Source organism: Macaca nemestrina, chromosome 7 (genome assembly GCF_043159975.1).
Source record: "Macaca nemestrina isolate mMacNem1 chromosome 7, mMacNem.hap1, whole genome shotgun sequence".
NCBI lineage: Eukaryota > Metazoa > Chordata > Mammalia > Primates > Cercopithecidae > Macaca > Macaca nemestrina.
Genome location: NC_092131.1, coordinates 130,021,509 through 130,042,937, shown reverse-complemented (window position 1 = coordinate 130,042,937; position 21,429 = coordinate 130,021,509). Strand labels below are relative to the sequence as shown.

The 21,429-nt window shown below is 42.1% G+C and overlaps 1 protein-coding gene across 2 annotated transcripts in view; it reads left to right on the top strand.

Annotated features, from left to right (window-relative positions):
• Nucleotides 1-21,429, top strand: part of LOC105487604 (thrombospondin type 1 domain containing 4) — a 688,191-nt gene that overhangs the window by 656,229 nt on the left and 10,533 nt on the right. For both annotated transcript variants that reach the window (XM_011751093.2, XM_011751102.3), the window contains 3 exons: nt 7,682-7,855; nt 15,114-15,293; nt 19,758-19,902. In XM_011751093.2, coding sequence (XP_011749395.2) covers nt 7,682-7,855; nt 15,114-15,293; nt 19,758-19,902 — 499 coding nt within the window. The remainder of the gene's footprint in view (nt 1-7,681; nt 7,856-15,113; nt 15,294-19,757; nt 19,903-21,429) is intronic.

Here is a 21,429-nt window from a genome sequence, read left to right as displayed (position 1 = left end):
GCCACACTGGCTGGCTCCAACTGGTCAGAATGGTCAGTGTCCATTCTGACCAGTCAATGGCCACCATGCACCTGTCATTGAGTATTTTGAACATCACCCCTAGAGGCGTTCACATAGGTTTTCTCTCCCTCCACCGTGTAAGATGCCCCTTCTTCATTTTGTCCCTCTCATCACCATAACAATCCACTTCCATAGGGTGTGTTATCCAGCAAAAGAGAAAGAACAAGCCTGCAAATGCAGCGTTCACTCCACCTCCAGAGATGGTCCTGGAGATTCTTACCTAGTGACTCATCTTCTTGTGGGCTCTCCACACCTCCTGGCATGCGGCCTCTGCTCCTTAGCCCCAGGATGGCCCCAGATGGAGAGCCCTTGGTGCAAATACTGAGCTCCCAAGATGAGCATCTGACTGTGCCCCCAGTCCCAGGAGCAGACACTAATTTGGCCATCTGGGAAGCTCTAACCAAAGAGAAACAGATGGAGAGTAAGTGCTGCTGGCCACTGACTCAAGCTTCTGCCCTAAAGCTGAATCCAGGAAAGCTCATCCTAGTTCTTCTGTGTATCCCCATTTTCGAAGCCTCCCATCCCCAACATTAGCTCGTGGCACTGCGGACACAGTGGGGGAAGGTGTTTGTGAGCTCAGCCTCCTTGCCAGCGTGAGGAATCCTCTGCAGAGTCCCTGACATAGGCCACAGCTCTTGCCCAAACCCTTGATCAGAAATTCACTCTGTGTCCAGACAATTACATCTATTTCTTGTACAGCTCAAGGTGTCAAGAGGTCTCCTTTTACAGTGAACCAAAGTGTTTCTTACTAAGTCCCACTGTTCTTTAGAAAAGGACAGCCCTACAGCCATCGGGGCACTATTCCACTTTCTCCAGGCTAAAAATTCCTAGTTTCTTCAACTAGTCCTTTTATGCTTTAGTTTCTGAACTCATTTGTGTTCTCAGTAAACTTGATGGATTTCCTATATCAGCAAATGGATGAAAAGAATGATGCTGGGCTTTCATTTTCATATTGGAATGATTCTTTTTCTAAATAATGTTTATTTTTTTTTCTGGTCATAAAGTAACACAGTATTGTTTTAAGAATATGAGAAATTTGGAAAAGTATGCTCCAAACCTCTTCACTAAAAGAAAATTTGAGATTATTTTAAGCTGTACTTCAAGCTTTTTTCTTCTCATACATACTTTACCTACATAGCTTTTTCTCCTCATACATATTTTAAAGATATAAATGTATCTTTATATCATAATGTATGTATAATTTGGTCACCTGCTCTTTTCACTTAATTATTATAAGCATAAAATCTTTAAAACGTGATTTTTATTATAATAAGCTATAGAACTACATGATTGAAACAATCTCCTATGTCTAAATGTTTGGGGTTTTTTAGTTTTTATTTTTATTTTTTAGAGACCAGGTCTTGCTCTGTTGCCCAGGCTGGAGTGCAGTGGCACAATCATGGCTCACTGAAGCCTTGAACTCGTGGGCTCTAGTGATCCTCCCACCTTAGCCTCCTGAGTAGCTGGGATTACAGATATAAGCCTCCATACACGGGTGATGTTTTACTGTTTAAAAGAGAATATTTTAAAAGACTTCAGTAAGTGTTCTTGTGCGTTAATCTTTATGTGCACCTTTTCGTATCTCTGTAAAATAGTGGGGACATGGAATCATGTTAAAATACGGGAAAATATTATGAATGCTTTTAGAACTCTTAATACATTTTAGCTAATTGTTCTCCAGAAAGATTATTTCAGTGTAGTCTTCCAAGCAGCAACTGAGAGCGCTTTTACAGTCATTTTGTTGCCGTGATTCTTTAGTTTGTAAATTCCATGTCTCTACATTTGCCGCTCTCTGAAAAGGCAGTGGGTTCAGAGCATAATACATACAGAGACAAAACAACTCTGGGGAAAATAACTGCAGTGGTTCATTCCTCTGTGTGTCTCCCATGTTTATTTAGAACAGTAAAAAGCTACATATCAATTTTCCAAAGATTTCCACACTACTTATTTCCCCTCCAATAATGACTTGCAGATTTCCCCTTAAAGTAATTTTGCTTTGTATCTCAACATAAGTTCTTGCTGAATCTAACTTGGCTTAAAATTATAAATAGAGCAAAGAATGAGCACGTTATTCTATTCAGGGAACTCTTTTGTTCGTTTTGGAAAAGATGTTCTAAATCATGCAAGTTGGGTGCTATGATGTAAGTAAATAATTTTTGCCTTATCTACCCTCAGAATAGATGATGAATTCTAAATGTTCATGCTTATTTTAGAGTAGATGAGTGGGACACCAGTACACTGGCTTTGGTGTCATCTCCATGACCACCACTTATTTCATATTTGACCCTGAGCCAGCTAGTGACTAACTAAGCTTCAGTTTTTTCAACTGTAACATTGCTGAGTAACCGCTGCAGTAACATATTTGAAGCTATGACCTAGATGAGGTTGGCACAGTGGGAAGGGTTTCCTTTGGGCTGCTTCATTCTTCTTCAGCTCCATGTCACCAGGGGCCTTTGGGCCACCAGTTGGTCTTAGAAAATGTTCAGCCCCTGGAATGACCAGCGGATGGCAGTCTTCCACTTTTGAATAGTTGCTTTGTGTAAAAAAAGGCCTTGTTAAGCTTCAGTCTGAACTATGAAATTTTTTATTACTGGGAATGAACATGTGTTGAGCACCTGTTCCATGCCAGTCATGAACGAGACACAGCCTCTGATTCAATAAGCTCAAGAGGGAAAAACCAAAGAAAATTAAAGTTTGCAAACACTTAAGAGTACAGAATGTGTCTTATTGCCCAATTTAAAATTAATTAATCTTTACCTAAATGAATTCAGGTTGTAACCCCAGTCTGAATCTTCTCTTAAACTTCTAGGGACACAAAGTTCTTCTGGCTTAATGACTCACCTTAAAAACATCTTTTCAGCTGCTTTTAATTGAGAGTGGGCCGTATCAGAAGTAAGCATCGTGACTTTTCGGTTCTACAATTCAATGATAGGTCTAAGCACATGTGCAGTTTTCAATCACAACAGGAAAAAACACTTTAGAAAGTCCACCAGCATTAGTTTGGTAACACCTAATTTCTAAGAAAGTTTTCCAGGAAGAAAATACTGAATCATTTAAATTACAAGAAATGATACATAAAGCTGAAGTTCAAGAATAGTCATTAGAGCCTTATAGTCCCTTAGGGGCCAATTGGGCCAAGTTTAGGATTTAACTGTTGCTGGAGTGAGAAGGCAGTCCCCACCAGAGGGTTGCTTAGGAATTCCATGTGCTTCTGTGTTTTATCAGCCCAGAAGTTCAATTACAAGTCATGTTCTCTTCTGACTAGCAAAGCAGATTGGGTCCTTCTTTTAGGAACATCCTTTAAGGACAGTGGGTGGGTGTGGTTTGGAGCCTCACCTGGAAGGTTAGTCCCTACTCCCTGGTAGGGATTTCTTCCCCTTGCTTCTGCTGAAAAGCTTCCTAGGCCAGGTTCTATGTGGGGAGCTCCTTTCATATTTACATTTGTTGGGCTTTTCACTGCAGGTGTTGTAATAAAATGAAACTCCTCTACAGGCCTCATCCATGTGATGTCCTCCCATTGGGCACTGGCATGGTCCTTCACATTCTTCTTTTAAGTTAAGTACATGGGGATGTGGAGACACTTTCCCAGATGCATGTGCATTACTTGGTTTTGAAAGCAGAAAATTAAGTTAGCTAATCAGATGGAAATTACCTGGAAAGTAGTCTAAGGGTTGGAAACATGAAGATAACTGAAATCCTATTTACCTTTTATTCTTCTTTTTTTTTTTTTTTTTTTTTTTTTTTGAGATAGAGTCTCGCTCTGTCACCCAGGCTGGAGTGCAGTGGCGCCATCTTGGCTCACTGCATCACTGCAATCTCCACCTCCCAGGTTCAAGCGATTCTTCTGCTTCAGCCTCCCAAATAGCTGGAATCACAAGTGTGCACCACCATGTCCAGTTAATTTTTGGATTTTTAGTAGCGATGGGATTTCAACATGTTGGCGAGGCTGATCTCAAACTCCCAACCTCAGGTGATCTGCCCACCGTAGCCTCCCAAAGTGCTGGGATTACAGGTGTGAGCCACCACACCTGGCCTACCTTGTATTCTTTACAAGAATATTTAAATATCTTGAGTTTTAAAGTTAGGAAGAAAACCAGATCATACATGGCTGAAACAAACAAGCAAATCCTTTAGCCTAGAATATTTCAATTATTGTAACAAATTTTAAGCTAAGGGACTGAGTCATTGTCCCAGATTTCTAATAACAATCTAAATAGAGCAAAGGACATGAAAAATGTCTGCACACCTGTAGGGGAGGAAAAATGTTTCCTCTACATTCTTAGGTTCTCTGGCTGCAGTCTGTGAATTAAGCTGACAAAAGATTAACAGACAAAAAGCATACCAATTTTATTTGATGTTAATATTTTTATAGTGGCATGGGGGGCTTCATAGGAAAGAAGTGACAATCCCAAAGAAGCAATTAGACTTGAGGGATTATATACCATTTTAACAAAGGGTGATAAACTATGGAGAAGTAATTGGAAAAAGTAAAGGGGCTGGGGCTTCTAGGGACAGTAAATTGTGAGAAATTGACTAAGAAAAATATGGGGGAAACAGAAGACAAGGGTTATTTTATTAAAGTTTATTTTTGCAGACTCATCTTGGAGTCAACTCCCCTCTCCAATGACGAGAATGTTCTCTTCTTCCTAGTGCTGGGAGGGCACCTTTCTCGTGGGAATTTTATGCACTGGTTTTTAGGCAGAAAGGGGGAAGGCAGAGAAGTCCTCCTGCATCTGCTATTTCTCAATAGCCTTCAGCTCAAAATACTCAATATGCCAAAGCAACACATTTTGGGGTGGCATGTTCTGATCACCTTCAAGCCCTTTGCTCCAGAGGGAGTTTCTTCCCTGAGGGGTCAGGCCCAGCTTAGCAGTGGAAAGGTAAATGTTTGATCACTCATACTAACATGTGATTTTACAAGACTAGATGGCAGCATACAAAAATGAAAGTGGAAATTTTGACAAGAAAATAAGGTTGTAAGGATTGTTTTGCCCTTTTCTCCATTTTTATTTAAAATTCTATTGCTTTATTTTCTAAAATAATATGGGTAGAACTCAAACATTGACTCTATTTTTAAGAAACGACCCAGAAACCCTTAGAAAGGGCTTTGGTCATGTGCTAAAGGGCCACGTCTAGGATTGGAAAGTGCTAATAGATGAACAAGGCAGGGCCCAAGTCTATATGCAACTGATATTCATGGATTTACTCATGAGTAAGACACTGACCTGAGAAAGAATTAGAGATGATTCATTAGTTCCTGTTTTCACCAAGCCTACTTCAGCAAAGACAAAAAAAAAAAAAAAAAAAAAAGGACACAAATAACCATAATACAAAGGCAGGAAGCAGCACATAGAGTGCCATGAGAATTCCAAGACTGGAAAGAACATCTTAAATTGGGCAGTCAAGATAGTTTTCACGGAGGAGATGGTATTTAGGCTGAGCCTTAAAGGCTTCTGATCTGTCCAGTGAAGGGAAAGAGCATGCTGGGTGGAGGGAATGGCAGGGGCAAGGAGTCTGTTAGCCTTTTATGTGATCAGGGAATAGCAGCCACTCTGAGTCTGTCCAGCAGGAGGTATGTGGGATAGGATAATGGGAAATTAGTCTAGAAGAATTGGGTCAATTAGGGCCATAGTATAGAAAACCCTTAATGCTAGTTGGGAAGTCCATATGTGACTTCTGTTAGGAATGGGATGACTTCAGAGGGAATTTTTAGCATGGAGTTCTCAACACCTGGCAACCCAATGCATTGGAAAAGCTGGTGAGGTTGAGCACAAAGCTACAGCCACAGTCCAGGGTAAGAAAGTAAACTGTACTGGGAACCATGGGTGGAAAGGGACAAGACGGATTAGAGAAATGTGGCAGAACTAGAGTCTGTGAGACCTAATGATTGTCTAGATGTTGGAAGCAAGAGGGTGGGAGAACAGTCAACTTTCAAATCCAGGTAGAAACTTGAAAGCAAATCAGAAAAATAAGAGGAGGAATGGTAACAGTGGCGAAGGTGTACATGCTGGATTCAAGGTACCCGTAGGACACCCAGCTGAGGATGCCCAAAAAATGTTTGAAAAGATAAGATGAAGTTTAGGTGTGGTGGCACACGCCTGCAATCCCAGCACTTTGGGAGGCCGAGGCAGGCGGATCTTGCGCTCAGAAGTTCGAGACCAGCCTGGGCAACGTGACAAAATCCCATCTCTACAAAAAATACAAAAATTAGCTGGACGTGGTGGTGAGCACCTGGAGCTACTCAGGAGGCTGAGGTGGGAGGATCGCTTGACCCCAAGAGGTCGAGACTGCAGTGAGCTGATATCACGCCACCTGGGTGATGCAATCCTATCTGGGTGACAAAGCGAGACCGTGTCTTGAAAAAAAGAAAAGACAAGATAAGATGAGAACCAAAATAAGGGCACATTCCAAAGTATGCCGAGACAGATGGAAAATGCTCTAAGAGCTTTGGGCTGTGACTCAGGAATGCTTTCACTGTCTCCTAGGAGAGAACTGTGTGATTGTAGTAGAAAAATCACTAATAGTTATTTGGCTGTAAGTGAAGATTTTATCCCTATGAGGCTTTGTTTCTCTATCTTGGAGTGGGAATGTAGGAGTTGAAGCCCCTTATACCATTTATTGAGCACCCCCTGCCTGCAAAGCATATTATACAGTCTCCATAGCCCTGCCAGAAATGTGTTTCTATGCCAGTTGTCTAGATGAGCATGCCAAAGGTAGGAGGGGCTGGGTCACTTGCTCCAGGCCGCATAGCTAGTGAGGATATCAACACTGATGCACCTAGTTCCAAATCCAAGCTCTCCCTCTATACCAAGCTGTTTCCCAATCCTCTCATAGCTGTGGCCTTCAGGGACTAGAACAATTTACCTTAATATCAGGCAGCAATATTGAGGTGACAGACTCAAGTCCCCCTCTTTTCCCAGCCCAGATTTGGCTACTAGCAGGTAGAAATGTGCCCAGGTTTTCATGTACTCATTATTCTTCAGCTGAATATATTTTTATTTTTATTTTTATTTTTATTTTTATTTTTAGAGGCAGGGTCTTCTCACTCTGTTGCCCAGGCTGGAGTGCAGTGGTGCAGTCATAGCTCAGTGTAGCCTCAAACTCCTGGGCTCAAGCGATCCTCCTGCCTCAGCCTCCTGAGTAGTTGGGACTACAGTAGGTGCACACCTACTGCTCCTGGCCAATTTTTTGAATTTTTGTAGAGACAGTCTTACTGTGCTATCCAGGCTGGTCTCAAATTCCTGAGCTCAGGCAATCTTCCCACTTCAGCCTCCCAAAGCTCTGGTACTACAGGCGTGAGCCACCGTACCCAGCCAAGCTGAATATATTTTTGAAAGCAAAAGCTGGGAAGGATAGTCTAACAAGTATAAGTGTATTAATTGCAGTGGCGAGATTGGATATTTGGAATTTGGAATGAAGCCCAACCCAGAAAATCTAAGACAGGGAGTTGTCATACTGATATCTCGTAATGGAGTAGGCTATGCACGAGAAGCTGTCAGATATTTCTAGGGGAAACAGATGGCAGGAAAATGAAGCATTCCATCCTCCTTTCCATCATTTGAAAGTGGCTTCAGCAGCTGCCAGGGCCTCCCCACTAATGTGCCCTTCCCCTGTCTCACAGTGCTCAGCGGAGTGTGGGGCCGGAGTGCGGACACGCTCGGTGGTGTGCATGACCAACCATGTCAGCAGCCTGCCCCTGGAGGGCTGTGGGAACAACCGGCCGGTAGAGGCCACCCCATGTGACAACGGACCCTGCACAGGCAAGGTGGAGTGGTTTGCCGGGAGCTGGAGTCAGGTGAGTGGCCAGAACTGGGTACGTCTGCCTGTGCCAGGCAAAAGGCAGCATACCAGAGGGATTAGGAACCAGGACTTTGTGTCAGGTGTCCCAACTTTGAATCCCAGCTGTGCCACTGTCTACCTGTGACCCTGGAGAAGCTATTTATATTTCTGGAGCCTCAGTAGGTCAACAGTATTCATTGAGCACCTACTGTGTGCTCATCTAAGTACTTAGGCTACATCAGTGAGCAACACAAATATCCCTGCCCTCAGGGAGCTTATGGCCTAGCATGCTTTCCTCATCTATAAAATGCTGGCAATGATGGTACCTTATGAGGTTATTTTTAGAAGAAATGAAATTATGTACAAAAAGTATGTAGCACAGTGCCTGACACACAAGAAATGCTGGCTGCTGCTATTATTATTCCTGTTAATAAAGCCAGCTTTTTCCGTTTCTGACAGTGTCAGAAGCAGAAATTTTAAAAGTTGGAATTGTTAATTATGAAGAATAAATAATACTGAATACTTTAATAATTGAAGAATTACATTTTCCCTCACTCTTTCAAAATTGAATGTGAACCCCACGAAGAAAATGTGGAAATGACTGCCTTGTCTTGATTACCATCAGTATTGGAGTTCTTGGGCCACTTAGCATTTGGCTCCCAGGGCTGGCTAGTTCTCCAAGGACTGTTTGGCTTATGATCATGATTTACACATTATCAAGACCTCTGGCTCCATATAGAATTTTATTTCTTTTAAGTAGCTTTAAAAACCGACCTTGGAAAAAAATGCGCTGCCTTGTCCTTGTAAACTGATACGAGCCCTTTGGAAAGCAATTTGGCAATAAAAGTCAAGAACCATAAAAATGTTCATTTGCCTTAACCCAGTCACCCCACTCCTGGGGATTCATTTTAAGGAAATAATTAACAAAAGAAAAAAAAAACTTTTTCAACAGAGATGTTCATGACAGCAGGATGGTGATATTATGGCATATCATAACTCAGTAAAATATAAGGTAACAATGACAGTGATCATTAGGAAGATGTGAAAATGCATATGGTGTAATGGCAAGTGAGAAATAGAATGTGAAGATATCCAAACACTATCATCTCCACCACTTCAACGTAGGGTTTTTATGAAAAAAAGCATAGGGAAATGTTTTTCTTTTCAAATTCCCTTTAATGTTTCTTAAAATATAGAGAATTCAGAAAGAATTCAAGTACTTCCAGTGCTACTCTGGTGAATATCAAAGTTAGACACATTTGCTAACTGATCCCAGCTTGACTTCTCATTAGTTTTCTGGCTCTAGGTGAGTGATTTAACCTATCTGAGCCTGTTTCGTCATCTGAATATGAAGATAATAATACCAACCTCCTAAGGTTGTTATGAGGTTTTCGTAAGATGCTATACATAAAGAGGGTTACCTGTTGCTTGGGATATGAGAAATACCTAATAAATATTAGTTCCCATTGCTCTATGTTTATTTTTTCTGCCAGCAATTGCTATCTCATTACTGGTAGTAAAATACATAGGACCTAAACCCCAAAGATAATTCAGCAGTGACTACATATGGGACACCAATTATACCAAATATCCATAGATGTGTGAAATCATATCAGATCATTATAGTCACACATGTGAAATAAGCAGTACAATTGAACTCATATGTCTACCATTCTTAGAAGAGAAGGGAGCAGGATTCAGGGCCTTTTTTCTTGTGGCCTCCTGTTGACTTATACATAAGCTCAAAGAACTAAGAGTGGTATGAACCCTGGCAAAGACAACCTTTATTTCTGCTAAGATTAGAAACAAAGGATTGGTTGCCCTGTTGTCCAAAAGGGTCAAGATACAATTTAATGTGGCCAAGGTTTTGGTTCTGGATTTATAAGGATATCAGGGCCTGATAGAAACTCCCTGCCCTAGGAATTTGACTCCCCAAAGAAAATTAAATAAGAGCGTGCTTATTTCTTGAAAGGTAAGTTTTAAACATTAACTGACTTTAGAATATAAAAATAAATGTTCCTTCCAACCATATGGGTTGAATTAAAGTTGGCATTTCGAATACCCCACCAACCTGGTCACAGTGATTAGTCCAGGGGTAGACATGTGACCCAACAGGTGGACATGTGACCCAAGCTGAGCCAAACAGAATCCTTCCCGGGGACTTTTCATTTGTGTTTTAGGGAAGAGACTCACTAGGAGGTTGTGAGCTCAAGTGCTGGCAGTGGCCCTACTGAGGCTTGTGCAAAAAGCCAGTCTGAGAAAATGAGACATAAGTCCACGGAGAGGCAGAGACCAAGGAGTTTCTGGCTTTAGAGTCTTTCTGACTCCACCAAGAAAGGCATATATTCCATTTCTGCTGCTTCCCAGATCCCTGAAACTAGGAGTATATCAAGCTTAGGGAGTCTTTTTCTACTCTGGTGGCACAGTAGCCCAACTCTTACTCATAAGAGTCTACCAAGTCTATTATTTATGCCCAGAATTATTTCCTTTCTTCTCTATCAATTCTGAGTTTACTGCAACTTTAGACTGTCTTAGTTCTGAGATCTGTCACAGTTTCTAGTCTTCAGGAGCAGCCATTTTGTCTGCCTCTGGGTCTGGATTGCATTTATTGAGTCTGGATTGCATTTATTGATTGCATTTATTGCAATAGATATTTTTATTCTCATCTTTTCACGAATCAATGATCCACCAAAGTGCAACTGCAGGAATTCTTTAGGTACAGAAACATGCATAATTGCCATCACTTCTCACTGAAAGCATTTATCCCTATTAAATATTACTTTGTGTCATGTATGCTTTTCTCTGTGGATTATATTTTGTGTACTATTTGAATTACTCCATCTTGTTTCTCATTTTTTATTTTCACCTGATATATCTTCATCAATTTCTTAATTTTCAAACTTTTTATGTATTTTTAAGGTATGTCTTTCATATGGAGAACTATTTTTGTCTTTATTTTTACCCAATCTATAGACCTCTGTGTTTTAAGAGTTAAATTTTAACCATTTATATTTATTGTAATCACTTACATGTTTGGACTTTTCGCTACCATCTTATTTTGTGTTTTCCGTTGTCATGCTTTCTTGCTTCTTTCCTCTTTCCTTTCAACATGTTTGTTACTAGTCAGGTTTTCTTAATTCCATTTTTTCCCCTCCAACATTTTGGAAGTCATAAATCTTCTAGTGGTATATCTTCTGTGATAACATTCAAATTTTTAGCACAGAATTTTAACTTTTATGTATCCATTAGTGTCAAGTTATCAGAAACCACATCCTCCTAAAAGAAAATAGAAGCTTTCCCTTTTTATTTACCTCCACTCTCTCTCTTGATCTACAATATCTCCAAAAAGATGTTGATATTATCTGGATCTAGCTCCAGATTAATGTTAATTTTATAGAAAATATAGATTTAAATTTTAAAATAGCTTTCTCCTTTCCCCTCAAAGATTCTTTTTTATTGAAATATAATTCACATACCATAACCTTTAAAAATATACAATTCATTGGTTTTTAGTAAATTCACAAAGTTGTACAACCAATTCCAACACATTGTTATCGTCCCTAAAAGACACCTGGCATCCATTAGTAATAACAGCTTTTATTGGTGTCTTTGCCAGCACCTCCTTTTATATCCTATGTCTTCTTCCTGGTTCTTTTTATTTTGCTAAAGACTACAACCCAGAAAGTCTTTCAAATAGGATTTGTAAGTGGTAAGGTTTTTGAGCCCTTGAATACCTGAAAATGACTTCATTTTGCACTTTGACACGAATGCTTCTGGCAGATGACTCACTGCTTCCTCTTCCCTGGCACAGTCAGGCCACCCTGGCTGCTCTTGGCCAGTAACTCAGCTAATCACTCATTGTCCTGAGACCTCCATCCTGATCTCCATCTACCACCAATACAGAATGAAGCACATGATCTTTGCTAGAACTCCTCCTCTGTGTACATTTGGACTATAGTTTCCTTCTTCAATTTGATCTCATCTATCTTTCAGTATTCAAAGATTCCCCATAATTTCTGGTCCACGAAGGCTGATTGCCCTTTCTTGTCTTCAAATGCTGTCTCATGCGCGAGTACACACACATACACAGATACAGATACACATAAATACATTCATTCACTTTCCAGACACACATATTCTGCCATTTCTGAGCATTTACAGTAAGAGAAGACTGAGACGTGCTCATTCTCCCTTAAGTACACAATCTCTTCAAGGACTTGCCAAAAATAGCAGAAGATAATGACAGGTTTTGATCAAAGTGTGCAGTCTTCTGTTCTGCCACACACTTAGTACAGATGTAGGATGTCATAGCATTGAGGGGTCTTTCAGATCATGTTTCCAAAACCCTCATTTTCGCTTTTCAGATAAGACCACAGCAACCTGGGAAAGGGCAATGTCTTGGCCAGAGACACAGAACTATTTAGCGACGCTGTCTAGACTCTAGTTTCCATGTCTCCTGACTTCGGCCTAGTGTTCCACCCCTGCCGCCCATCCCTGCCCCATCCTCATTCCTCCTGCGGGAGAGGCCAGACCTTTGCCTGCTGCAGTTTGTGGCTCTTCTCCTGCTTTCAGTTCTTCCAATGCCTGCAGCACTTGAGAAAAGGACAAGACACGAATAGAAAGGGAAAAGGACATGTATAGAAAAAGAAAAGGCCAAGACACAAATACACTCCAAATCGTAAACTAACATGGAGGAAAACAGGAAAGTAGGAAGAGTAGGAAATCTTACAGTTTTTGGTGTTTTTTTTGGCTGGTTACGGCGGCTCATGCCTGTAATCTCAGCCCTTTGGGAGGCCAAGGCAGGCAGATCACTGGAGGTCAGGAGTTCAAGACCACCCTGGCCAATATGACGAAACCCTGTCTCTACTAAAAATACAAAAATTAGCCAGGCATGGGGGCTCGCACCTGTAGCCCCAACTACTTAGGAGGCTGAGGCTTGAACCTGGGAGGCAGAGGTTGCAGTGAGCCAAGATCGCACCACTGCACTCTAGCCTGGGCAACAGAGCAAGATTCCATCCCAAAAAATATATTTTTTTTTAAATAAAAAAACTTACAGTTTTTTGAATGCTACGAAGATGGCAAAAAAGAAGGCATAGACAAAGCAGAAACTGATGGCCTCTGCTAATTCATGCCCTGTGTGACTAATTCATCATTTGTTTGATTTGGGGGTTTTGTGATTTTTTTTCCATAGATAGGGGTTTTTCTTTCTCCCTGTTTTTATTTGATTGTGTGGCTGCCTATGGACAGCAAAGCTAATATTTAGAGTTTGAACTGCAGACATTGTTGCAGGCTTCTTATAAAGGTAGTAGATTCTTTAAAGTCGATAAAAGCACACAGACCACAGCTTTACAACTTTAAATCAAAAAGTATTAAGAGGCTGGGTACAGTGGCTCACGCCTGTAATCCCAGAATGATGGGAGGCCAAGGCAGGAGGAGTGGTTGAGGCCAGGAGTTCAAGAACCAGCCTGGGCAACATAATGAGACCCCATCTCTAAAAACAATTTTTTTTTTTTTTTTTTGAGACGGAATCTTGCTCTGTCACCCATGCTAGAGTGCAGTGGCACAACCTTGGCTCACTGCAACCTCTGCCTCCCAGGTTCCAGCGATTATCTTGCCTCTGCCTCCTGACCCCAGGTGATTCAACCACCCTGGCCTCCCAAAGTGCTAGGATTATAGGAGTGAGCTGCCGTGCCCAGCCCCTGTCTCTAAAAAAAATTTTTTTTTTTTTTTTTTTTTTTTTTTGAGACGGAGTCTTGCTCTGTCACCCAGGCTGGAGTGCAGTGGCCGGATCTCAGCTCACTGCAAGCTCCGCCTCCCGGGTTCACGCCATTCTCCTGCCTCAGCCTCCCAAGTAGCTGGGACTACAGGCGCCCGCCACCTCGCCCGGCTAGTTTTTTGTATTTTTTAGTAGAGACGGGGTTTCACCGTGTTAGCCAGGACGGTCTCGATCTCCTGACCTCGTGATCCGCCCGTCTCGGCCTCCCAAAGTGCTGGGATTACAGGCTTGAGCCACCGCGCCCGGCCAAAAAAATTTTTTTTAGTTAGTCAGGCAAGGCCTGGTGTGGTGGCTCATGCCTGTAATCCCAGCACTTTGAGAGGCCAAGGCAGGCAGATCGTTTGGGTTCAGGAGTTCAAGACCAGCCTGGGCAACATGGAAAAACCCCATCTCTACAAAAAATATAAAAATTAGCCAGGCATGGTGACATGTGCCTGTATTCCCAGCTACTCTGGAGGCTGAGGTGGGACGATCACTTGAGTCTGGGAAGTGGAGGTTGCAGTGAGCCAAGATCACTCCACTGCACTCCAGCCTTGGTGACAGAGTGAGATCCTATCTCAAAAAAAAAAAAAAAAAAGAACTAGGCAAGATGGTGCACACCTGTGGTCCCAGCGACTCTGGAGGTTGAGGTGAGAGGACCACTTGAGCTCAGGAGGTTGAGGCTGCAGTGAGCCATGATCACACCACTGCACTCCAGCCTGGGTGACAGAGTGAGACCTTGTCTCAAAAAACAAAAGTATTGAGTAAACCAAACATGAGCAAAAAAAAAAAAAACCTTTTGCAAAGTAATAGATACTAAATGGGATAATTTATGAGCAAACAGTTATATGCATTTTATTTCCATAAACGAATGAGATGCACCAACATATGGAATTGCCTGGCTTCTTTGTGGGGTCACTACTCCGTGTTGCAAATTTCAGCACCACATTAGGAAACAAGAGGATTGGGCTCTGTTACAGTTCCCGCTGGCTGCCCTGTTGGAACGGGAGGGTTGACCATAGGGTACATTTTCCCAAGCCTTAGGTCTTCTCAGCTTTGGGTGTTCACAGGTGTGCAGAGTCTAGGAGTTCATTCAGTCACAGTATCCACCTCCTAAGAAAATAACAGATAAGAATGTCAGTTCATTGTCTTACCTCCTGTGAGAAGTGTCAGAGTCTACGGGACAGAAACAACCAAATGACCTGGCTGGTGTGTTCCTGCAGGAGAGTTTATGGTAAACTATTTCCCTCTCAGCACAGAAGACAATAAGATCTTAGTGACCAGCATCCTTCAGGTATGACAATCAGGGCACCTAGTCTGCATTTGGAGACAGAACTGTTAGGAAATTGCAATCCATATGCCACTTCTCCTCCAGAAACATTTCCAAGATCTCATGGGTTCTTCCTCCCAGAGTTGGTGGTAGAATTGACGGTGCCCATCATAAGCATCCCTTGATGGACAGTAGCTGCCGCCCCCTTTCCATCATGTGACGCTCATCTTTCTCTGCTTCTTTCTGCAGTGTTCCATCGAGTGTGGGAGTGGGACACAACAGAGGGAGGTGATTTGTGTTAGAAAGAATGCAGACACCTTTGAAGTGTTGGACCCCTCTGAATGTTCTTTCCTGGAAAAACCCCCCAGCCAGCAATCCTGCCACCTCAAGCCTTGCGGAGCCAAATGGTTTAGCACCGAATGGAGCATGGTAAGTCATGGTGCTCTTGATGGGGGTTGCATTGGCACACTGTCCCCCATCTGAATTCCTATAGACTCCTCTGGGCCAGGCACTGGGTTCAGCCCTGAAAGAGATTCCCTACAGCAATCTAGCTTAGGTGGTGGCTGCTGGGGTACCCCGTGAGCCACCCTTGGTGGAGGTACTCCCCTTGGTGGGTGAGGCCTGAGACCTAGATGATCTTGGTTTCTAAATTGTAGAAACAGTGACTCTTACACTTCGGTGTGAGATCTGGGGATCTTGTTTGACAAGACCAACTCTGGGCCAACCCTGGCCGAGGATTGGCATTTTTAGCAAGTTCCTAAGGTGTGTTGGATGGAGTTGTCTTTAGACTGCATTTTGAGCAATGCTGCCGTAGAGGATTGAGGATTCAAGGGTGTTGTTAAAAGTACTATATCTGATGCCAGGCATGGTGGTTCACGCCTGTAATGAACCACCTTTGGGAGGCCAAGGTGGGAAGATCATTTGAGGCTAGGAGTTTGAAACCAGCCAGGGCAACTAGCAAGAACCCGTCTCTAAAAAAAATTTTTTTTTAAATTACTACGTGTGTGTGTGTGTGTGTGTGTGTGTGTGTGTGTGTGTACAGTTTTTAAAAATCCTATAGACATTTTGGATTATGGATTGTGGGACTGATTCTGTTTTCTGTTTGAACTGGCTACAAGGAAGCTCAAAGCCAAAATTATGCCTCACCTCAAAGAGAGAGTATACCAGATCCTGCAAAGTGGATTTTGTGTGCTAATATTCCCGTGGCTTCGCTTTCTTTTTCCTACTTTTATCTTCCTTTAGTCCTAGTTTTCTCACTTTTTAAAAATCTTGTGACCCTCTAAGTCTTTCTCAAGTCATTTGAAATCCTTTTTGTAAGGAGGGAAATAGTGTGTAAGTGAAGAAAGAGAGAGATTGATAAATACAGAAATAAGTCATTAAGAAATGAAAGGGGAAAGGATGGATATAGTGATAAGATTCATGTTTTTCAAGTTGAAGAGTACATTTTCAAGAAACTTCCTAAAACAGAAAACCTCCTCACCATCATTGCAGGTGACCAGAAAAACCTCCTGACGGCCCCATCCCAGGCGACCACTGGCACAGTTCTGTGGGTCAGGGTGGGAAGTGGGCGAAGGTCATTCTGCTTCTCATCACTGAAGATCTTCAAGCAGAGGCTGTAGTGAGCCCAGAGTAGGGGGGCCAGAGCCTTTCTCACAATGATCCAAGGGTGATAAAAGGGAATTTTGCTTAGAAAATATATGAATAAAAGTTGAGAATTCCATTTTCGTTTTTTTTTTTTTTTTTTGAGACGGAGTCTTGCTGTGTCACCCAGGCTGGAGTGCAGTGGCCAGATCTCGGCTCACTGCAAGCTCCGCCTCCCGGGTTCACGCCATTCTCCTGCCTCAGCCTCCCGAGTAGCTGGGACTACAGGCACCCGCCACCTCGCCCGGCTAGGTTTTTTTTTGTATTTTTTATTAGAGACGGGGTTTCACCGTGTTAGCCAGGATGGTCTCGATCTCCTGACCTCATGATCCGCCCGTGTCGGCCTCCCAAAGTGCTGGGATTACAGGCTTGAGCCACCGCGCCTGGCCGAGAATTCCATTTTCAAAAGTGTCTGTCTGCTCCAGTGATAACAGCCATTTGGCTGTGTAGCAAACCACACCTCAGAGGCAGATGGGAACGAAGAAGCTGGGTTGAAAAGGTGTTCTGTCAACTTCTGGGAAGTGGAATTTAGTTATTTTGATGTTGACCAAGGCTTGAGGATACAATAATAGATCGCAGTTTTCTTTTGTCATCTGATTTGGAGAGTCTACAAAGAGCCAAGTCGAAGGAGACAAATTCCAAAAACACCTGCTGGAAACAACCCAAATGTCCGTCAACAGGTGAACGGACAAACCATGGTGCATCCACACAGTGGAACCAAAAACTCAGCAACAAAAATATAGATGAACTTCCAGTGCATTTTGCTAAGTAAAAAAAAGCTAGGTTCCAAAAACTACATGTTGTGTGAGTCAATCTATGTAATATTCTGTAAAAGGAGAAGCTACAGAGACAGAGGCCAAATCAGTGCCTGCTGGAGGATGGACTGACCACATCTGTGCAATCTGGGCAGCACGGGAATTTTTTGTCTGCAATGAAACGATTTCATGTCTTGTTTGCAATCGAGATACACAACTGTATGAATTTGTCAAAACTGATAGGTCTGTATGCCACAAAAAGGGAAATTTTTAGATGCAAATTTAGAAAATATGAAGTCAATGGTTACTATAATAGCAAAGACTGATGAAAGCTAGACTTCTTTGAATGTAACTTGTTTTACAAATTTGAGTTTGGAATTAAGTAAATATTTTAGATAATTATAAAGGAAAATTAAATTTTTAAAAAGCAATCCCCCAGAACTGAAAATACAATGAAACAAATTAATCTAAATATGTTTCCAGTTGGTGGCATCAGCACTATTGCAAGTAACTTTAATACATAGTAGTTTGACATTCTATCCCTAAAAAAATTACTGCAGAAAAATGTTCACACTGTTTGCAATTATCCTATTCTTGGTGATAGTATTGTACTGGATATGATGATTGGGCATATAATGTGTGAGAAGGTAAATGAGTAATTAGATGATAGTATAATTTCTTTAGCCCCAATATCCTTGAGAAGTAGGATGTTCAACTTAGGAGAAAGTAGATACAGATACAAGATAGATATTGTACGACTTAAGGCCTCAATAAAAAGCCTGTTGTCCTTAATTTGAATTGGAAGTGTCAGTATAAACTTAGAAATTAAGTTATCTTTCTAAAACTCTTCTAATTTCACCCACTGAAAGAGTCTAGAATCAGTGACCAACCTAGAGATTCAGAGGGGTGGCTGCTTCCAGACCTGAGGCAGCATATATGTAAGTTAGGTTGGGATATCCTTTCCTAGCAGACAGCAAGGAAGTTCGTAAACACACCGGAGCTCATGTCCAAAGCATCCCAGAGCCAACTTGTAGAGGCTCCTATGAGCCAGTGAGCATCGGTAAGAAGAAGAATACCACAGATTGGATGAAACACATTATATGTGTTTAAATCCATCCATTTACAATAAGTTTATAATACTTTCAAAAACTAATAGGTCATCATTATAGGATGTTAGGGAACCAACTTACTATTATGAAAACCAGTAAATGAAGGGAAAGATTCAAGTGTTTATACTCTATTTCTTCAACAACATACCACTGGGTAACCAAAGAGTAAAGGTGCTGAGGGAAGGATTCTTTATGAAAGATTTCCAGCTAATAAAAGGCAAAATGATAGAATTAGAATTAGAATTCCAGACCCCCAGTAAACTAATGGATCTGAGCATTGCACATCAGTGGCCACTAACATCTCCAAAAGAGAGGCAGCCCCTGGGGAAGTAGTCACACACACACACACACACACACACACACACACACACACACACACAATACCCTGCACCTATTAAGGCCTCTTTTAGGTCCAGCTTCCAGTGTTCAGGAAATATAGAGCATAGAGGAACACGAACTACATCATGGGAGCACAGTCAGCAAAATCCAGACTATGGGAAACCTCAGAACAAATGACTCAGTTCCACCCCACCCCACTGCAACCAAAAGCTTTTTAAGTGCAAGGAGGAAAAAGACACTGGAAGAGAAACCTATGGATTGAAAGAGTCCAAGACATATTGACCAACTGCAACTTGCAGACCTGATGCAGATCTTGATTTTTAAAGGAAAAAAAATCTGTATTAAAAAATCTTGGCTGGTCGCATTGGCTCACGCCTGTAATCCCAGCATTTGGGAGGCTAAGGCAGGTGAATCACCTGAAGTCCAGAGCTTGAGACCAGCCTGGGCAACATGGCGAAACCCCATCTCTACTAAAAATACAAAAATTAGCCAGGTGTGGTGGTACATGCCTGTAATCCCAGCTACTGGGGGTGCTGAGGCAGGAGAATCGCTTGAACCTGGGAGGCGGAGGTTGCAGTGAGCTGAGATCGTGCCACTGCCCTCCAGCCTGGGCGACAGAGCAAGACTCCATCTCAAAAAATAAAAATAAAAAAAATCTATAGGATTCACAACATAAGTGAAAGTAGGAACAGTGAGTCTATATTGAAGAGAATAAGAAAGTATTGTAATTTCTAGGTAGAATAATGATATTGTGGTAATTGTTAAGAGTTCTTGTCTTTTAGAGCTGCAGCCTGAATTATATGGAAGAGTGATCAGATGTCTAGATTTGCTTCAAAATAGTGGGAGGAGCAGGAGGGCTGGGGATATGGATGGGACACACCTGGCATGAGTTGTTGATTGTTGAAGCTGATTGATAAGTACATGGGAGTTTGTTTTCATATTCTATCTCCTTTTGGAAATGTTTGAGATTTTCCAGTGTTGTCTTTCTCCAGTGTACTGAGCTATTAGTCTGCCCAAAAATCTGACCTTTTCCCTTTGTTCCCATGCAGTGTTCCAAGAGCTGCCAGGGTGGCTTTCGGGTCCGGGAAGTGCGGTGTCTGTCAGATGACATGACTCTAAGTAACCTCTGTGACCCTCAGTTGAAACCAGAGGAGAGAGAATCTTGTAACCCTCAGGACTGTGTCCCTGAAGTTGGTAAGTAGAGATTTCAATTGTGGGGGAAAGGTTTGTGTTTTTTAAGCTTGTCAAATTCTCTGGTGTGACAATAACAAGCCTCTCCTAGGCTTTCTGTGACTTTGCACACAATCGTGGCGTTCAGAGGGTCAAGGTGCTTTTGGTATAAGTTTCATAGTTTAAGATGATCATTCATAGCGTGGATGGCTGTCTAAGCCACCCACCAAGAGATACGCTTCAGTGTGGATTGATTAAAATGGTAATGCCTTCAAAGATTTGGCTCTATCATCCTTAAGGTCAAAGTAGTAAAATGTCAACTTTTAATTGTAGGTGCAAACCAGTGTAGGCTGGACCATGTGGGGAGATTCTGGGAACTTAGCAGGGAGTTGGCAGAAAAAGGAGGAAGGGGAGGAGACCAAGAATTGGTAGAGACAGTGATGGAGGGTCTGACCTTCTCTCAGAGGGGCATAGTGCAAGCTGAGTCCAGAGAGATGCAGTGACCAGACTCAAGGAAGGGGAGTGACAGCAGGAAGATCTAGGCCGCACAATGGTCAGAGTCCTGCAAAGAACAGCAGTCTTGCAATTCAGAAGACCCCAACCTGCACCCTTGAAATAGGGGCCAGTTCCCTGGAGGAAAGCATTGGAGAGTGTTAGGGAGGTGAGGCCCTCTCACGGGCTGCGGTTCACGAGGAAGGTGCCCATCCCAGCAGGGGAGCGCAAGTACACCCAGAAAACCAAAGAAGGCACCTCGCACATAGATTGGGCAGATAGGAAGTGTGAGGTGGGTGAAGATGCATCTCCAGAGGCATATTGGATGCCCTAAAGCCCCATCTGAAATCTACTCAGAATGCACCCCCAGGTGTAGTCAGCGCTGGTTCCAGGATGGAGGTGCACCGAGCCCCTTCAGTAGGCTTCTTCACAGTCTCCTAAGAACGTATTTACTTTTCTGTCTTCACAATAACATCAAAGGAAATGTATTAATATATCAATAAGCTTTCATGGGATAGATTCCTCCTGCTGTGGACCAAATTGAAGGTTTTAGTATACTGACCTAACATCCTTCCTATCCCAGGGAGGATGTGTCAATGACGGCATAGATGCTTTATAATCAAAAGCTTCCTATGTCCCATCAATGACACATGACTAAAGTTATAGGGATGACCATTCCCAGTAGCTACCAAAAAGCCATAAATTCCATAAGAAGAAAATTAACAAGTTTATAAGATCTATATAGAAAAAATAAATAATTAAGAAAGCCTTGCTATCGAATATAAAGGGAAATGTGAATAGATAGAAACATTAACATGTTCCTGAATGAGAACACTCAATACTATAAAGATAATAAAAGAAGGTTCCCAAGGGGAGCTGTATGTGCCATATATTGGAACATATTATAAAGCTACAGAAACGAAAACTATTAGGTTGGTGCAAAAGTAATTGTGGTTTTTGCCATTATTTTCAAAGCTGCACAAACCTAATATATGATATAGGCATACCATATACCAATGTTATAATGCAGAATTCTGAAACAGACTCCTTTATAAAGGG